The following is a 17,287-nucleotide window of genomic DNA, read 5'->3' on the forward strand; positions in this document are numbered from 1 at the left end:
CCCTTCATCAACCATGCATGATATAATCGGTAGTTCACAAAATTGTAATATAAACAGATTTATTTTCGGGCGTTTTAAAATGGTATTGGTCTCTTATTTTGTTCTCAACATTTACTAAACAGTGTTTACAATATGAACTTCCATTTATTTTTCCAGCACATCAGGACTTACAGAGTGAGAATGGGACCTGCAAATATTCGAATCAATCCTGTTGGAGGAGCTGTTTTTATTGCTCTTGGTGTCTGTGCTGCCTTGTACATGTTTGGGTTACCTGACTGGTTCCACAGAGAGCCAAGAGTCAGTATGAAAGAGCTTTTATCGGTGTGTATACAGCTTGCAGAAAAGGGTGGAAAAGTTGTTAAAGATGTTCGACTTGCAAGCAAAGCCTTGGAGGAAAAAATGAAAGGAAAAACAGACGAGGGAGTAAAAGATGTGAAGACTGAAGGAGACACACAATCACATCGGGCAATTGTTTATGGATTAGCAAAAGCTTTTCCGGGATTGAAGGTACACACTGTGACAGAATTATCTCTTTAATAATGATTTAATTGCAATGTATAAAAAACACCAGATGAGGCTGTTGCAAATTTTCAATTTACCTACATATACTCTTGTTTTTATTATGGTTTAATTTGTACATGCACATTATAAAGCCAAGATTTTTCTTAACAGGATAATTTTAGATGGGCTTTATTCATACATTTCTACATGTGTAAACAAGAAATTTTCTTACTATCAAAAGACTTAGCATCTGAGGCTGTGTCTGTGAAACCATTATAAATTACTTTTATCCACTTAGAGGGTAATTTAATTATATACACAATATGATCGATATGTGCATTAACGGTCTGAACTCTTTTAATCATTAACTTTATCTTCTTATTGTTACCGCTGTACATGTATTTTCATGTTCACTCTGTATAGTGCCCTCAGTTGGCCACTAATTTGTGAATAAAGAATTTGTATCCTTGTATAATCCATGGTGATTGTATTTCAACCATAAGCTACAGTTTACAGTTTATTAGATTAGGACTTGACATACATGTACATGTAATCAAGTACATTTTTATATGTGTGTCATTAGCCTCAGGTTTGAAAAGACCAGTGAATACAACATGAATTTAATTTTCATGAATAGTAAACCTACATGTACAAGTTTCAAAGACAACTGATTGCTACATGTGCATATACAAAATGTACACGTACTATGTACTAATCTTACAAAATTTACCACTCAATAAACTAATTATATTTGTCACTATAGCATACCTATAATATTCTAATTATGAATTGTATTCAATGATGATTTTTCTAGGTCATCTCAGAAGAAAAAGATTTAAAACCTGTAAATTTATTAGAAGTAGATGACACAAAGAAACAATTAGATGAAGTAACACAAACCATTTCAAGTGATCAGTCTATAGCATCATCAAAGATAACAGTTTGGGTTGACCCACTTGATGCAACTAAAGAATATACAGGTGAGTTGAAGAATTAATTAAGTCATCAAATTTTGTAAGTAAAAAACTAGGTACATGTATATTCACAACTGTACATACATATATTGATTTGTACAAATACACATGTTATTGAAACTTATTTTTTTTTATTTTTAGAAAAATCTTGTTAAGACTGTTGTACAATTTACTAATTTATTGTAAATTCACAATTTTTTTAATACCCCCACTTCCCAGAAGTGGTATAGTGATCATGGTGTCTACACTCCTGGTCCACAACCTTTTCATTCCAGTTTTCTCTGCAATTACATAAATATAGTTCTTCAATTTCAAACCATTTTTAATCAAGATAGCATACATGTATATCTATATGCTTTGTTTACCAATGTTATGTTTTTTCTAGTTAGAAAGTGAAATTGTCTTGGCATGTTCCACTATTGTACAATATTGTATAAAGTTTGGGAATGCTACAGACAGGTCATTGTACATATAGTCAGTGGTTACCCTTTAGATAAGTAAGGATTCCAGGTGTTGAATTCCTCCTATGTTGGTTAATTTTATATGAATGTGGACAAAAAAAAATGAGCTAATGATAAGTCAGGAACCCCAATTTTACAAATTTCAAGATAGGATCCTTCTTTTAAAAGCCTCTCGGTTGGCCCTTTAAGACCAAGTCAATATACTTACCTCTAACATATATGTATATTCCTTTTGATTACAGAGATGAAGTTAGAGTATGTGGCTACTATGGTCTGTGTTGCAGTAGATGGACATCCTACCATTGGAGTAATACATAAACCATTTGTAAATAATAATGAAGGAGAAACAGGTAATCTTTTTAAAACTGCAAATCAAAAAAATAAAATGCATGTGCCAAATAAATATTTTGTTGGGGAAAAACTCTATGGTTTCATTGAAACTTAAATTATTTTTATTGTGGAAGGGCAGTAAAGAGTCTTATTGGCCTAAAATTCAACTGAAAATTTATCATAAAGTGTTGAATGATTTAATTATAAATTCAGAGACTTGAATCCATCACAAACATCAAAACATAAAGACTTCTGATAATTCTTGCATTGAAAGGACAGAAAAATTGCTTGAACTTTAATGACATATATTTAGATATTCTGTCAAATTTTGTACTTTTTGGTCACTTTCTGGTCATATTTTTAGCAAGGAAATGGTGAATATATTCATATTTACATTGTTCATCATATGTGAAATACATTGTATATTCTTCTGTTTTCATTGTTTTCTATGACAGACAGCCCATGGTAGACAGGAACATGTCACCAAGTTTGTCATGGTTAAAATAGCCTATCACAATATGCAAAGTAAAAGTAGTCCTGTAAAGTTCAGAGGGTCCAACTTTATGTATGTAGGTTCACATCTTTGTATGACAATGTATGTTAGTATATTCAAATTATACAAAAACTTAAGGATTAGTGACATAATTTTTAACATGGTTAATAGGTGCCCACAACACATATTCTTTGCAAATTACTTATTGATCTTCATTATAATTCAATAGCTTTTGTCTGTAAAACAGAAGAAATACATTCTTACACTTATCATCAACTAAAGATCTTGGATTTCTTCCACGAGTGTGAGAAATTCCTAGTCTTTTCACTTTTTCTGCTGTGCTGCACTTGTCAATTTGATGGAATTGCTCACACTCGTGGAAGAAATTTCAGATCTTCAATAGAGACTCGTGTAAGAACCTACGTAAGTTGTTTCTTGGGTGTGGACATAGTTTTCTAGATGTAAATATATCGGGAAAAAACCAACAAAATTTACAATTCTCAGCATTTTTTGCTAAATGACGTAAAATTATGGCCCCATTATAATGAATTAATGCCAAAAACTATTATTTTTACTTATATTTATATATTTTACCATGTTATGAACAACTTGTATGTTTTTACAGAAAAGTTGATATTTTTTGGCAATATTCAAAGCTTAATGCCCATACACCTTTGTTTAAGGCAATTTAATATAAAATGCTAAAAGAAAGACATGTTTTAAATTTTAAAAGTGCGAATAGATTATTTTTCTTTCTGGTGCAATTTAAACATTCATAACATTGTAATTTACATGTGCAAGTCAAGGTTTCCAGATCAAGTACATTGGCATTCCCAACAACTCTTGAGCTCTTGAGTCTCAATGATGGTAAATACATATTGGTGGTTACAATTCTTACTTGCAAGAAAAACATACTTTATAAATACATTGTACAGTTATGATTTACATTACTTATATTGGACATGCACATTATTACTGTAGTAATTTACTCAAGAAATGAGAAAACTAATGCAAGCTAAAGAAAATAAACTGTGAGTTCAATATCCCTGTAAGCCCCTGGTACAAATTTTCATTAAGAAGAACTTAAGCTATCCACCACATGTAATACTAACTGTTAAATTGACAAAAAACAAAATGAGCTGATAATACATGTAACGTGTAATGATCGTCACATATTGAGGAATGCATTCCAATGAAAGTAGCAGTCTTTATAGAAATCAGACAGGAGGTGATTCATACAGTTTAAAAACCAAGAACTACATTTTTATTTCTATATCAGAAGCAGTTACAGACCAGATAAAATGTATTCATTAGGCTGTTGCACTTTTGAGATATAAATTATATAGATTTTGTATGAAATTTGTGCTTTGCAAGACTTATTGTTCTTGATTTGGCTGATTTAAGTGGTTCTGTGTAAATACATGTAGCTATATTGTTTTCTCAATAGTATAAATCTGAATACAGAAAGAAATATAATACTGTAAAATATAATACTGCAGGCATTATCCTGGAATGGGCCCTTTCAATTTTGCGGGAAAATGTGTTGAGATAGAATTAAACTTAATCATTTATTTGGCTGGGCCCCTTGATAATGCACCAAAAATAAACTGTTCATTTGTCCCTTGTGACAGTATTAAGAAATATCTGTCCCATTGAAATTTTGCAAGGGCCCATTTTTTTTTTCAAATGGCCACTTGAAATCTTGAATATACCCATAGGCTCCTATATAAAATGGACCCTTGGCTCATCTTATGGGCCTATAATGGTTTAAAGCCAGGAAAACCTGCTGTTTGATGGGATTTTGATGCATCATGAATCACCTCTATCATTGGCAGTGTCTGAATTTTACATGGATAGGTACTTAATATGTTTACATGTAGGTTGAAGGACACATTGATATGTTTAAATGCTATTTATTCATGTTTCTTGACTTTTCATAGATGAATGAAAACCATTCAGTCTTTTTATTTGACTGCAAAAATCTTGCGACATATGTCATCGGTATAGTGTTGTTTTTTGTTCATAGACACTTAGTTTTCATCCAATTATTTAAGAATCATTTGGTTGACCTATATAAAATTCAAAAAAAGGTTCCAAACCACAAAAAGATGGTTGGTATTGATTTTGGAGGTTATGGCCCCAACTGTTTTTGAATTTTGGGCCAATAAGAGGACCTAGAACAAGCATCCCATAGAATTTAACTATATAACTCTAGTAAAAGTATATAAAAGTCAATGAAATTGTTTTACAATATTCTGTACCACAGCGGTCAGACTTGGATTGTACTTGAACTTTTCAGAAATTAGGGGCCAGAAACATGCATTCTTCTGATATCCAGACAATAACTTGACTGTTAGTGTAAAACTTCAGCCTTATAGGATTTAGGGGTAAAAAATGGGACATGAAATAATCATTTTCCTTATGTTTATTTAATAACTTGAGTAAAAGTGAATGGATCTTGTATAAATTTTACTTCATGATGCCATGTTGCAAAAGGAAGACTAGGATTGATTTTTAGGGTTGTGACTCGAGCCAAGTAAGAATAAGGGGGCCACAAAAGGGCCAGAAACAAGTTTTTATTCTGATTTCTAGACAATAACTTGATGAATTGCTTTGAAATTATACTACAAGGAATTTTGGGATTGATGTTGCTGGTTTTGACTAGAACCATTTAGGAATAAGGGACAAAAAGTGACCACTTCAGTTCTGGTCAAATTTTTATCTGTATCAAATGTCTAATTGTAATCAAAATTCAAACTTGTGTCAAGTCCATACCTTGTCCAAACTGTTCAGGGTTCATCCTCTGTTGTCAAGCTGTGCCCTGAAAAGCATTTTATTCTTAAAATGCTTTTCACTCTTAACTCAACTCCAAAAAAATGTATGGTCCTAAATTTGCATCATGATTTGGTGCTTTTCACTTTATCTTTGATATTGTTTAACACTAGGACACTTGGTTTTCATGTTAAATATTACTTCTAACAATGTAAAGTCAGATCTGTTTTATCATCCACCTTTGTAGTGCATTATACTTCACGTATTATGTAAAATTAACCTGTATGTAAAGACCATCTGTTTTATGTGACCATGATTTCACTCTCTCCTATGGGAGACAGGTTTGTCTGTTTTTAGAATTTCTATAATTATGAACTTGTTTTCAAGTTGTTCCAAAGTGCTCTCCGTAATAATTATTTGTTTTATTTCATTCCAAGTTGATCTTTTAGGGTTCTTTGTATGACTATTTATTTTACATTTTCAATTTTAGGCCCCTTTTTAAATTCATCTACATTGAGGTCCAAAAGGTGAAAATTTATGTTTACATTTATTTAATTTCAACAAAAATTGAATCAATAGAAATCTTTAATATGCTGAATCTAACCATGTACATTATATTATATATATATTATGTAGTATGGACCAGCATAGGTACACTGTACAATTGATTATGTTATATGACCGCATTCATTGTTTGTCAGAATGCTCTCTAATATTAAATCAAAATGGATGATAAAAATGTATCTACCAGTAAAACTGTTATTGGTGGAAATATCAGTTGATTTGTAATAACCTATGTACCGTATGCATACATTTATGAAGGCATTAATCAAGTCAGAATTTTCCATCAACAAAAACAAAAAAATTAAATGTTGCCCAGTATTTTCCTGATTAAGAGTTCAGATTTCCTGGTTATCCAATATTACTGTCTTGCCATTACTGTATGGGTGAAATTTAATCCCAGACTTATTTCATGGGAAAGTTAGATTTTTCATTCATCAACTTTAAATATTGTATTTAGATTTTACGTTTGGCAGATATTGATAGGCTGTTTAATATTGTGGTTATTTATTTGACTTAAATACCAAGATAAATTATGTTTGATACTAATTAATTTTTATTGTGATTTAATGTGTTGAAAGAACCACTTTAATAAATTGTGTAAATATTCATGTAACTATTTAGAAATACAATTACACTTTGGAAGCTGTGTTTCATATTAATCAATTTGTCTGAATGATATAAATTAGGACAAACTAAAGTGTTTTAGTTGATTTTTAGTTTTATGTGAAAGTTAGGTGTAAAATACATGTATACAAGAAGGTATATTGTTGATTGTTGTAAGGCCGTCCATCAGTTTTTATACATGTACAGTGCATGCTAAAACATTTTACTTGATCGTCAATGCACAAAAAGATTTGGATTCCATAGATTTTCAAGAAAAACAATAATTCTTTAGATTTTGACAGTCAAAACATTTATAGTCAGGGCCTAATCTAGAGGGAGAAATGGGCAACAACTTTTCCTTGTTTGTGCTTACTTCTTCAATTTGTCTTTGACAGGGAGAAGTTTTTGTAATAGATTACATAGATAAAAATGCCAATATTGTCACTTTTCAAGCAGAATTTACTAAAACTTTTCCTTTGATGTATAGATTAGGTAAACTTACATTTGTATCTATCATTCTGTCATTACATGTACCTTGGAATGGGCATTATTTCTGTATTTAATGCACTGGCTTTTATAGTCAGAAAATATCATGGTTCATGTACATGTACAATGTTGTCCATCCTTTGTTTACAGTTGTCAGAATACATCAAAACTCCATGAAACTTAGCTGATCTTTTTTCTTTTGATGTAAACTTCTTCTCAGTTTTTATAAATTTCTGATTTTATAACTTTAACAGTGTAAAGGGTGATTTCTAGCTTTCAATCAATAATTCAAAAACACTTTCAGCCATTTCTATGAAACTTTTGTGAATGGATTATTTCTATGAAAATGTTAACTGTAAGCTCCTTTTTAACTTTATAAAATTTCTCATTAAACACCTTCAAGTTATTAGGCTTTTGTGTGAAACATTCTGAAACTTTTACAGGATTGTTCTCTGTAGCATCCACTACAGCCTTTTAATTCCCATTCCATTGGCTAAGACAACAGTTAACTCTGCCACAAGTTAACCTTTTTTAGCTCACCTGGGACAAAGGTCCAAGAAAGTTTTTTTCTCAACTTCATGAAAACCCCTTGACTAATTTTGAACAAATTTGGCAGAAAAAATGGAAGGAAGAGCCTCTACAAGTGATCTACCTTTGATTCAATTTAATTCAATTGGATGGCCTAAGCTTCTGATTGGCCAGTTTTCAAATATCAACCCCTTTGAAAACAAGGGGGCTTTTGTTTTGAAACTTGATAAGGTTGTTATCCTGAATGCCCTCAAGTTACTTTTTGTTTTGCTCAGATGGATCAGTAGGTGACAGGAATGATGCAAGAATAGGATTTACTTACATGTACAGTACCTGAACCGATCTGTGCAACAAAAATTCTGATCGGTCATCGATCACCAATCAGTTTCTGGTCAGTCATCAACCCGTCTAACCGATCCATTTTACTGGTGACCGCATCACGTGACCACAGTGCGGTCAGTGTATTTTATGGGGTTTTGTTTTTGTTTTCTTTGTCAATTTTACACATATTTACTTAATGTGATAGATTTAAACATCAATTAATACTTTTATTTTACATTTATTTTATTTAAAACAGATCTTATGTCATTTTACATAACAAAAAATGTGATCAGATCGGTTACTGGTCATCGGTCATTGATCCGTCAACGATCAATCAGTCAACGGTCATCGATCTGTCAAATTGTTGCACGGATCGGTTCAAGGACTGTACCATAATATATTTCCTTTAATTAATGACATGCTTCAAATTATCCAGGTAAGCATTTCAGAGCATGTAGTTTGAATGTATCTCTTCAAATTCTGAACTGAAGGTAACTGAATTTTATAAAAATGATGTATGGGAAGAATTCAGTTATTCAGTTCAACTGTACTTGAGAAACTGGATCTAAGTGTATCATTATCTTTCAGTGTGGGCATGGGTTGGTTATGGAAAATCAAAGACCTTGGATGCAGTAAAGAGGGAGGCAAAAAAAGAGGGAGATCCAGATAGAATAATAGTTTCAATATCACACAAAGGGGAAGTAGAAAAAGTAGCTAAAACAGCATTAGGAGATAAAACTAAAGTTTTACAAGGAGCTGGTGCAGGTTGGTATTAGTTAGAATTTAATATTTCTACATGGGATGACATATGGTGATACTGTATTTTTTCCCTTTTTTCTACACATCAGCATTATTGAGCTGAATTATAAAAATACTGATTTTCTGCTCAATTAGTATATCCTTTCTCCTACAATAAAGTCAAGCAGATGTGAAAATAATACTTCTCTATATCACATGTAATTGATTTTTGATAGAATATACATTGTAAAGTCCTTACAATTTGTCTCATGATGAATACTATTGATTTATGAAGGTGACAGATGTTAAAACCTATTGTGACAAAAACAAATAATTTTTTCTCAAACCTCTTGTTTTTTGTCAGTGATTATGCTTAATATCTTTTTGTCTATAAATATGGTACTGTCAACATGACAATTCTAAAGTGTAACACCATAGTAAAATAATCTTTTTTTACCCTATTTGTCCAGAGATAATATTTTTATGTTGAAGCTTGTATTCAATGACCACAACTTGAATGATTCTATTGAGTTAAAGGAACACACATATCTTTGTTGAATTTAGCCTTTAAATTTTTAAAACCTGTAAAACTGATTTTTTCTGTTTGATAGTTTAGTTTAAACATATTTTATTTGCTCAAAACAAAATGGATTGGACAAAAGTAAATCATACTTATTTAGTCCTAAATGCAATATACATATACAGAATACATATAGAATAAGAGAGCATGCTATAACAATATATGAACTATACAATACTGTAATGAGTGTAATTAAAAGTCAACTGGAGAGAAAATTAGTTTGGGGAAGGGCAAGTGATGGTGACAATCTATAACACAGCAAAAACACAAAAAATATCAACTGGATTCACAAATCATACAACAAGAAATCTCTTTAACTGTTTTATATACTGAAAAACCTGCTGAAAAATACTAATGTTTTCTTCATATGTTAATTCAGGGCTTCCAGATAGTAAAATGTTTGCGTTAAGTGTATAAGTATCACAGAGCCAGCTTAAATTATTAAACAAAGTTTGTCTTTGGACTATATATAAAGGACAATGGAAGCGGTAGTGGTCAACATCTTCCATGTTAGTACCACATCTACATAGCGGATCTGTGATGATATTTACTCGGTGCAGGTCATAATTCAGAAACGATGCAGAATATCTTAGTTGGGTTATCAGTATGTTTAGCTTTCTAGGCCCGTATGAAAAATATTTTGGTGCAATGGATCGGTCCTTATTCCTAGTTAAAACCGACTTAAATTTGGATACTGAATCTATCTTTCTTAATGTAATGTCGAGATTGTTTTATTTCTTAATAGTAGCTGGAAGGAAGAATTCCCTCGTAACAGACAATCTACAATACGGCAATAAACTATCATCCCTGTTTCGCAATGGATATTTAGAAATAGATGTACCTTAGGTGGAACAAGATTACACAAATATTCAGGGGCATGCTTTTGTTCGATATTATAGAGCATTTGTAATTTCCTACATTTTCGACGTTCTTGTATTGTCTCCCATTTCACTTCTTTATATATGTTTTCAATTTTGTAAACACCGGTAATCCAGTTACAGTTCTTGCCGCCTCCGTTTGGATTTGCTCTAATTTTCCAATGAGTGAAGCATTACAATTGTCCCATACTTCAGGGGCATATTCTAATAATGGTTGAATATAAGATAAATATAGTTTTTCTAAAATGTTACAATTCAGCTGAAATTTTAATTTTCGTAATATGTTAAGATGCTTTTTTGCGTTACCTATTATATTTGCAATATGCAAGGACCATTTTGCATCACTAGTAAATGTTATGCCTAAGTGTTATGATGATGTTTTATTGGAATTTCAACTCCATTTAAAGAAAAACTAAACATCAGTATTTCGATATTTGAAAATAACATAATCTCAGTTTTTTCATCATTAAAAGTCATGAGCCAAGTTTTTGCCCATTTATTCAACTCAGTTAAATCATGAATAATGACTGTTCTTATTTGCTCACTATCACGATCTAAGTAGTTAAATGATGTGTCATCTGCAAAAAGTCTGCATAAAGAGGTAAGATTTTCAGCTATATCGTATCTCCTCAAATTCCATAAGATTTTAGTTTATATATTAATCCTTTATGCTGTACTTTGTTGAAAGCTTTTGAAAAATCACAGAAAACAAAGCAGTTAATATCTTTTTTCTCTAAAGAATTTATAATGCAGTTACACATTTCTAACAACTGGTGAGCGGTGGAATGTTTTGGCATAAATCCAGATTGATAACTGTATAAATCCAGATTGATAACTATTAACTTGTTCTTATGAAGATGGTCATAGATTTTTTAAAACACAACCCTTTCAATAACTTTACCAACACAGCTAATTAATGAAATAGGCCTGTAGTTAGATGGTAACCAGGAATCACCCTTTTTAAATATTGTTATCACATTAGCCATCTTCCAACAAGATGGAAATTTGCAATGCTCCAATGATTTGTTAAAAATGATTTTCAATGGGATTGCAATTTTTTCAGGACATAGTTTAAGCATTTTGTGGCTAATGGTATCGGGACCTGATGCTTTATTCGGTTTTAGAATTTGAATAATATCAATAATTTCTTGCTCTTCAATCCTGATACCAAAAATATGATTATTTGTTCTACTGACAAAGTCTGGCAACTTATGATTTTCATCATTCAATTTTGAAATAGAACAAAAATATTTATTCAGAAGCGTACATTTCTCTTCATCTGAATATGCTACCAGTAAGTCAGAATTTAGATCGCCTGTAATTACAATGTTTTCATTCAACTGATAGCTCGTCCCTAACGCATGATTTAATCATGTCCAGAAATCAGACTCCGTTCCGGTAGGACGGTATATATTACAAATTAGAAATGTTTCTTCCTTGGCACTGATTTTAATCCAAAGCGTATCGTCAGTTTGGTTTTCTAAAATATTTACTCTTTGTACACGGATATGCTTTTTTACATAGATAACTAAACCACCACCAAAGCTATTGCGATCTCGGTGTTTGAAAAAGATTCAAGATGAATGTCTTCATCTTTTACACTGGGATCTAAGTGAGTTTCAGTGACTGTTAATATATCAAATTCTTCACAAAATGTGTTCAGGAATTCAAGTTTGTTTCGTATACTTCTAATATTAATGTTGCATAATGAAATGGATTTATCGTGAGTGTTGGAAAAGGAGTTGCTGATGTCAGACCCTGGATTAGGTTCAATATTACTCATCAATAAAATATAATGAACAAAAAGCAAAAAAACTATGTCAATGTTCGGGTTTACTGACTGAAGAACAAATAGACCTAATGTGCGTGACATGCACTGTAAGTTTGTCATAAATATACAATTGTATGATAAATTTGAGGGTGCCGAATGTACAAAGGCTATTTTCCTGTTGTTAAAGAGACCTATGGCTGCTCTATAGCTCACAAGAGCACTACCAGCCATTTATAAAAAAAGGGGGAGGGGTGAACATGTGAACCATATGAGCCAGGTCTGCTGATCTTATAAAAAAGATGTTTTACGTGTGTTAAATAATCACCACCACAACAAAATCTAAAGAGGTAATTGAGAATAAAAAGGAAAATAACAAAAGAAAACATACTGTTACATGTATTAAAAAACATCAAGGATATGATTTTGGAAATTGCTAACTGCATTGTGTACTTGGGATTTACAATTTTATAGTAATATGAAATGTGCTATTCTAAAATAAAATAGAAGAGCAAAAAAGAAAACTATAATAATAATAACAACAACAAAGCTGTAGTTATTGCATTTGCACTGTGCATGTATATACTCAATGAAGTTCCCTTTCAGAATTTAAACTCTTAAATTAAGGCTTAATCAGGGTTAAAATAGTAAACAACAGCAAAGTAATGGTACTTTTGAAATAAAAAGAATTAAAATAATAGGATCAATTATATACATAAATAGATAACTTTATACAAGTTATTGCTTGTATACTACAAGTGTCAATTACATGTGTTTAATAGCATGACTTGCATATCTAATTATTTGATACTCATATGTGTAACCATTTGTTTTAAAAGAAATTATAAGACGCTTTTAAATTATGTGTATGTGGAAATGAGAGAAAAAAAGGGGATAGCATACAAAATTTGCAAGTATTAAGATAGGATATGAATTCTCCTTACTCGATCATGCATGTCTAATACAAATTTTAATTCAACATTTATCTGTAATTAACACCATTAAGGGAAAAAAATCATTTTTTGTAATTGAAGCCTACTAACTGGCTGAAGGGGATTTCCCAACTTAGTGAAATTTGTACACAGGTCAATGGTTTGGATAACATAATCACCATTGGCTTACATGTAGGTATATAAGTTGACAATCTGAGGAAGGAAATAAAATAATAAGCATGCAGTACGAACAAATAAAACTTTTCAGTTAAAAAAACTGAATTTTCTGTAAAGGTAATTTGTCTTAAACACCCGACAATTCCACCTCGACTTGGCCTTGGACTATGTGGGAACTACAGACACTATTTATAGGGTCATTGAGGTCATTAAAATTATTTATTAAAATCTTCTGCCCCTCAGTAGTGACTTTGGCAAAAATGTGACCATCAGAAGTTTGATATTTTCATAGAGATACTGACTCAACAGGATACAAGTACATGTAGATGTACTTATACATATTGTATATACAATGTGTATTTATCATGCTCAGCACCATATTGACACAATAGACATGTGGTTAAAACCGTCTTCTATTTCTAAAAGCAGCAATGGAGGGGGCACATTGGTTTACAGACCATCTTAAAACTATCAACAGTATCCAAACTGTTCTCCATTACTAAAAGTGACAATAAAAGGGGGCTATATTGGTTTGTGGACCATCTGTTTACTTCACATTGATTTGCACTTTTCAATTCTGATATTGAACCTACAATAAAGAGCCTAAATATATCTTGACCATCAATATTCTTCTTTAAGCTGCATTATGAAATAAAACTGAATTGAAATATTTTAATTGGATCTTGTATGTGACAGCTTGTACAATGGTTTCCATTATCTGTCTATTTTGCACACATAATATAATAGCTCTGCATGTGCTACAGCTTTGAGTCATCTATAGTTCATTTTTTCATTTTTTTTCCTTCTCTTTTTTCCTTACAGGGTATAAAACTTTAGAGGTAGTAAAAGGCAATGCAGATGCATATTTACATACAACCAAAATAAAGAAATGGGATTTATGTGCAGCCAATGCTATCTTGAGTTCAATGGATGGTAAAATGACAACATTACAAGGAGATTTTATTGACTATTCCTCCAGTACAAATAAAGTAGTCTCTGAAGGCTTGTTAGTAACTGTATCTAATCATTTTGATTATTTGAAAAAATTAGCTGGTGCTATGAAAAGTAAAGAGAAATCCTAGTGTGTTATCATGTTAGATAGTTTTAAGCAATTTTTTGTCAGGGTACCTGTTGTTTTTTTAACATTAAGAACATAGATTGTATTATTTATCATCACTGTATGAAACTAAAAATCCTGGTAGTAAATAGTTTGTTATTGTATAAGGTTGTCTTTATTAGCTATTTAAGTTATTGGTCATCGGCTAAAGTCGATTGAGGTTCAATTGGAAAACCTTATGCAAGTATACCTTGTTTCACTAACCATTCAATATCCAGTTTTAAAAATTTTAGGAACAAATTTAGGCATAGACCACATTTTGTTAAGCCTGGTAGCAGGAAGCCAGTTTTCTGTTGCCTTAAGGCTGTTTACATGGTAATATCCTATTTGTCAACTTTTTCTTTCTGACAAGATGTTATTTTCAATGTTTCTTCCATATTTTTAGTCACATGGACATGTTTGATAAATAATCCATCCTAACTTTGTGTGTAAATCTATGAAAACAAGCTGTAATACTTTGAGATAGTCTTAACCATTGGAAAGTGGGTCCATATGAGTAAGGTCTTTCATGAAGATATTTAAAAATAAATTAAAGTTTTCATTTTATTTCCCATTATCATTTAAATATATCACTGTACTTGTATAAACTTTAGTTAGTCCTTTATGGTTGTAGATAAGATATTCTTTAATTGAAACAAGTATTTTTATTGCACAGGTTTAATATGCACAAAATCTGCCACAAAACTTGAAAAATTACTCAAGTTTGAGAATATTCTTAAATCTATGTGTTGTCATAAAATCTTGGCAGTTTGATTATCATTAAACTTGAAATACCTTTGAATAAAGATTTGTCTGAAACAAAAATTAAACATAAAAATTTACGATGGGGTTTTTTAGGATTTGGTGTGATAGGTTTTTTTGTGCAAATATTATTTAATAACTATTAAGTTTCTATCAATAGGAGAATGTGCATTAATCTCTGAGTGGTGATATGATCCTTTAAGAATTCCTTCTAAATACAAGATATTCCCATATATTTTGGCTAACTTACCTGTATCACAAATGATTCATTGTCATCATTAAAACAAAAATAGAATGTCTCTTTATTGTGTGTAAAATAAAGCTAAAAATTAAATAAAACTGTTTTTTTTTTTAATACATCATGAAAATGGAAATATAAGTACATGTAATATCATAAGCAACAATCTGAGTAAAAGTACTTAAGTAAGAGATAGTCCATTTAGAAACCAGGCACTTCCTATGATATGGATGACACATGGAATTTTATTCCACTGATTTTTTTGTTCTGATGTAATATTTTGATCATATATATGTCCAACAGAACAAAGGATTTTTTAAATCAATAATGGATGGCTGAGAAAATGATTATGAAGTTCCCTAAGAAAGCAACCAAATTTTGCACAATATGAAAGTGTTATCTCCCTTTTCAATGACTATCAATGCATTCTGTGTAATGCATTTCTCTTTAACTGTTGTAGTTAATCAAAAGCCATCATTCAATTTAAAAAAAAAAAGGATGTATTTGAAATATGACTTGCAGGGATCAGACAGTAGTTTTTCGCATACATCTCCAAAATCATTATATTTAGCTAAATTCTGACTTTGGGTAAAAGTGTTTGAAAACAAAATTTTTCATGTGCCACCCTTCAGAAAATTTATGGTCAAGATTAAATTCAAGGAATACTGTATGGGTTTTATTATCATTATGATTATCATTTTTATTGCTCTCTATTTTGCCTGTTAAAAAATCTTGAAAGCCTATTGCATGTTTACTATTTTTAATCTAGGGCACTTCAAGTTCATTTTTCGATTATCATCAAATGCCCCAACTGATAATTTCTTTAAACATTTTCCATTATTTTAGTTTTAAATTGAGGTAGACTTAAATATGTGTAATAGCAGTTTTAGAGTCCAGCTAGAAGCAGACATTTTTGTAGTTTATTACAAGCTAAAAACTAAAAACAAACAAATAAATATTTTTAAGAGTTAATCAAACCCTAACTTGGACTGACCTACAGGTCAACCTCATGTCACTTAATAATATTTTCTTGTACATTGTAATTATTGTTAATATTGCAGTTTGTATTTGAAAACTGATTGCTAGAAAATTATGGTGCCTATTAATAGTCTAGTCATTTCTGTTCCCATTTCTATGAACTAATTTTAATGTCATGTTTATCTCACACTTGTAACTGCATCCAGTGATAAAAACATGTGTAACCCATATGGTTAAATTTTAAAATTTAAAGCACAAGACTTGCTGAGCATTTTAAAATTTGAAATTTAACTATAGAACTGTAGAAATGTAGTTTGATGCAAACTGTGCAAGATTCTGTCAATCTGTGTCTCTAATGACTTTTTATTTTCACATATAGCATAATTTTTTGGTAAATTCTATAAGTTGTTCCTGTGTTTTGAAGCACTGTATACTTGTTTTTGATGATGTTTTATTAGGTTTTAAAGGATTACATCAATATTCACACTTATTATTCTTTACCTTACCTATAACAGTCTGTTTATTGATTATGCTTGTGTGTATACATATATATTTTATGAAATAATAGTATGTGGTGTGTAAGTAATGCTAGAATGTGGTATAAAGGGTGCTGTGTTTGTTAAATATTGTCTATTTATAAGGAAATGCAGAGTGATGTTGTTTGTATAAAGTGACTTAAGTATTAAATATTTGTTTACTGTTCATATTGTAGAACAAAAGATATTATAGTTATTAGATACATGTCTTCCAGTTCTATGCCAAAGAATTGTGTATCGGAAATACATTATATGCATATGATCAAATAGTATCATTCCTATGTATATTTAGTTACTTGGTATTGTCATCATTGTAGTCAGTATAATTAAATGGTACTTTTTAAATGTTTTTCCTCACAGTAGTTTTTTCTTCACTATATTTAGAGTTAATCAGAAGTTGCAGTATAAACTTTAAACCATGAAAAAGACATGTAATACCTAATTTATTATTTGTAAACTTACAGGAAGGTCGTTCTTGGGACTACAAAAAAACAGGTTTAGTTTACATGAATCAGCTCCATGTAAAGAGAGGCATGAAAGTTTTTTTGAGTTTTAATGATATTGTTTCAAA

At 30.8% G+C, this 17,287-nt stretch overlaps 1 protein-coding gene across 1 annotated transcript; it reads left to right on the top strand.

The window, feature by feature from the left end:
* Positions 1–156: 156 nt before the first annotated feature.
* Positions 157–17,065, top strand: LOC148629745 (putative inositol monophosphatase 3). The gene is made up of 5 exons (XM_088556427.1): positions 157–507; positions 1,316–1,481; positions 2,179–2,286; positions 8,622–8,798; positions 13,929–17,065. The coding sequence occupies exons 1-5, from the start codon at positions 181–183 to the stop codon at positions 14,186–14,188; spliced, it is 1,038 nt and encodes a 345-aa protein (XP_088412553.1). The 5' UTR covers positions 157–180; the 3' UTR covers positions 14,189–17,065.
* Positions 17,066–17,287: the final 222 nt, after the last annotated feature.

Source organism: Perna viridis, chromosome 1 (assembly GCF_037379345.1).
Source record: "Perna viridis isolate PV_CMFRI_1.1 ecotype Kerala chromosome 1, ASM3737934v1, whole genome shotgun sequence".
Lineage (NCBI taxonomy): Eukaryota > Metazoa > Mollusca > Bivalvia > Mytilida > Mytilidae > Perna > Perna viridis.

What these genes read in the sequence shown, in the direction of transcription:
- LOC148629745 (XM_088556427.1), top strand. Translation starts at nt 181, where the DNA reads ATGGGACCTGCAAATATTCGAATCAATCCTGTTGGAGGAGCTGTTTTT. An exon ending in TGCAACTAAAGAATATACAG is followed by an intron (nt 1,482 to 2,178) that starts GTGAGTTGAAGA and finishes TTTTGATTACAG; the next exon opens with AGATGAAGTTAGAGTATGTG. An exon ending in TTTACAAGGAGCTGGTGCAG is followed by an intron (nt 8,799 to 13,928) that starts GTTGGTATTAGT and finishes TTTTCCTTACAG; the next exon opens with GGTATAAAACTTTAGAGGTA.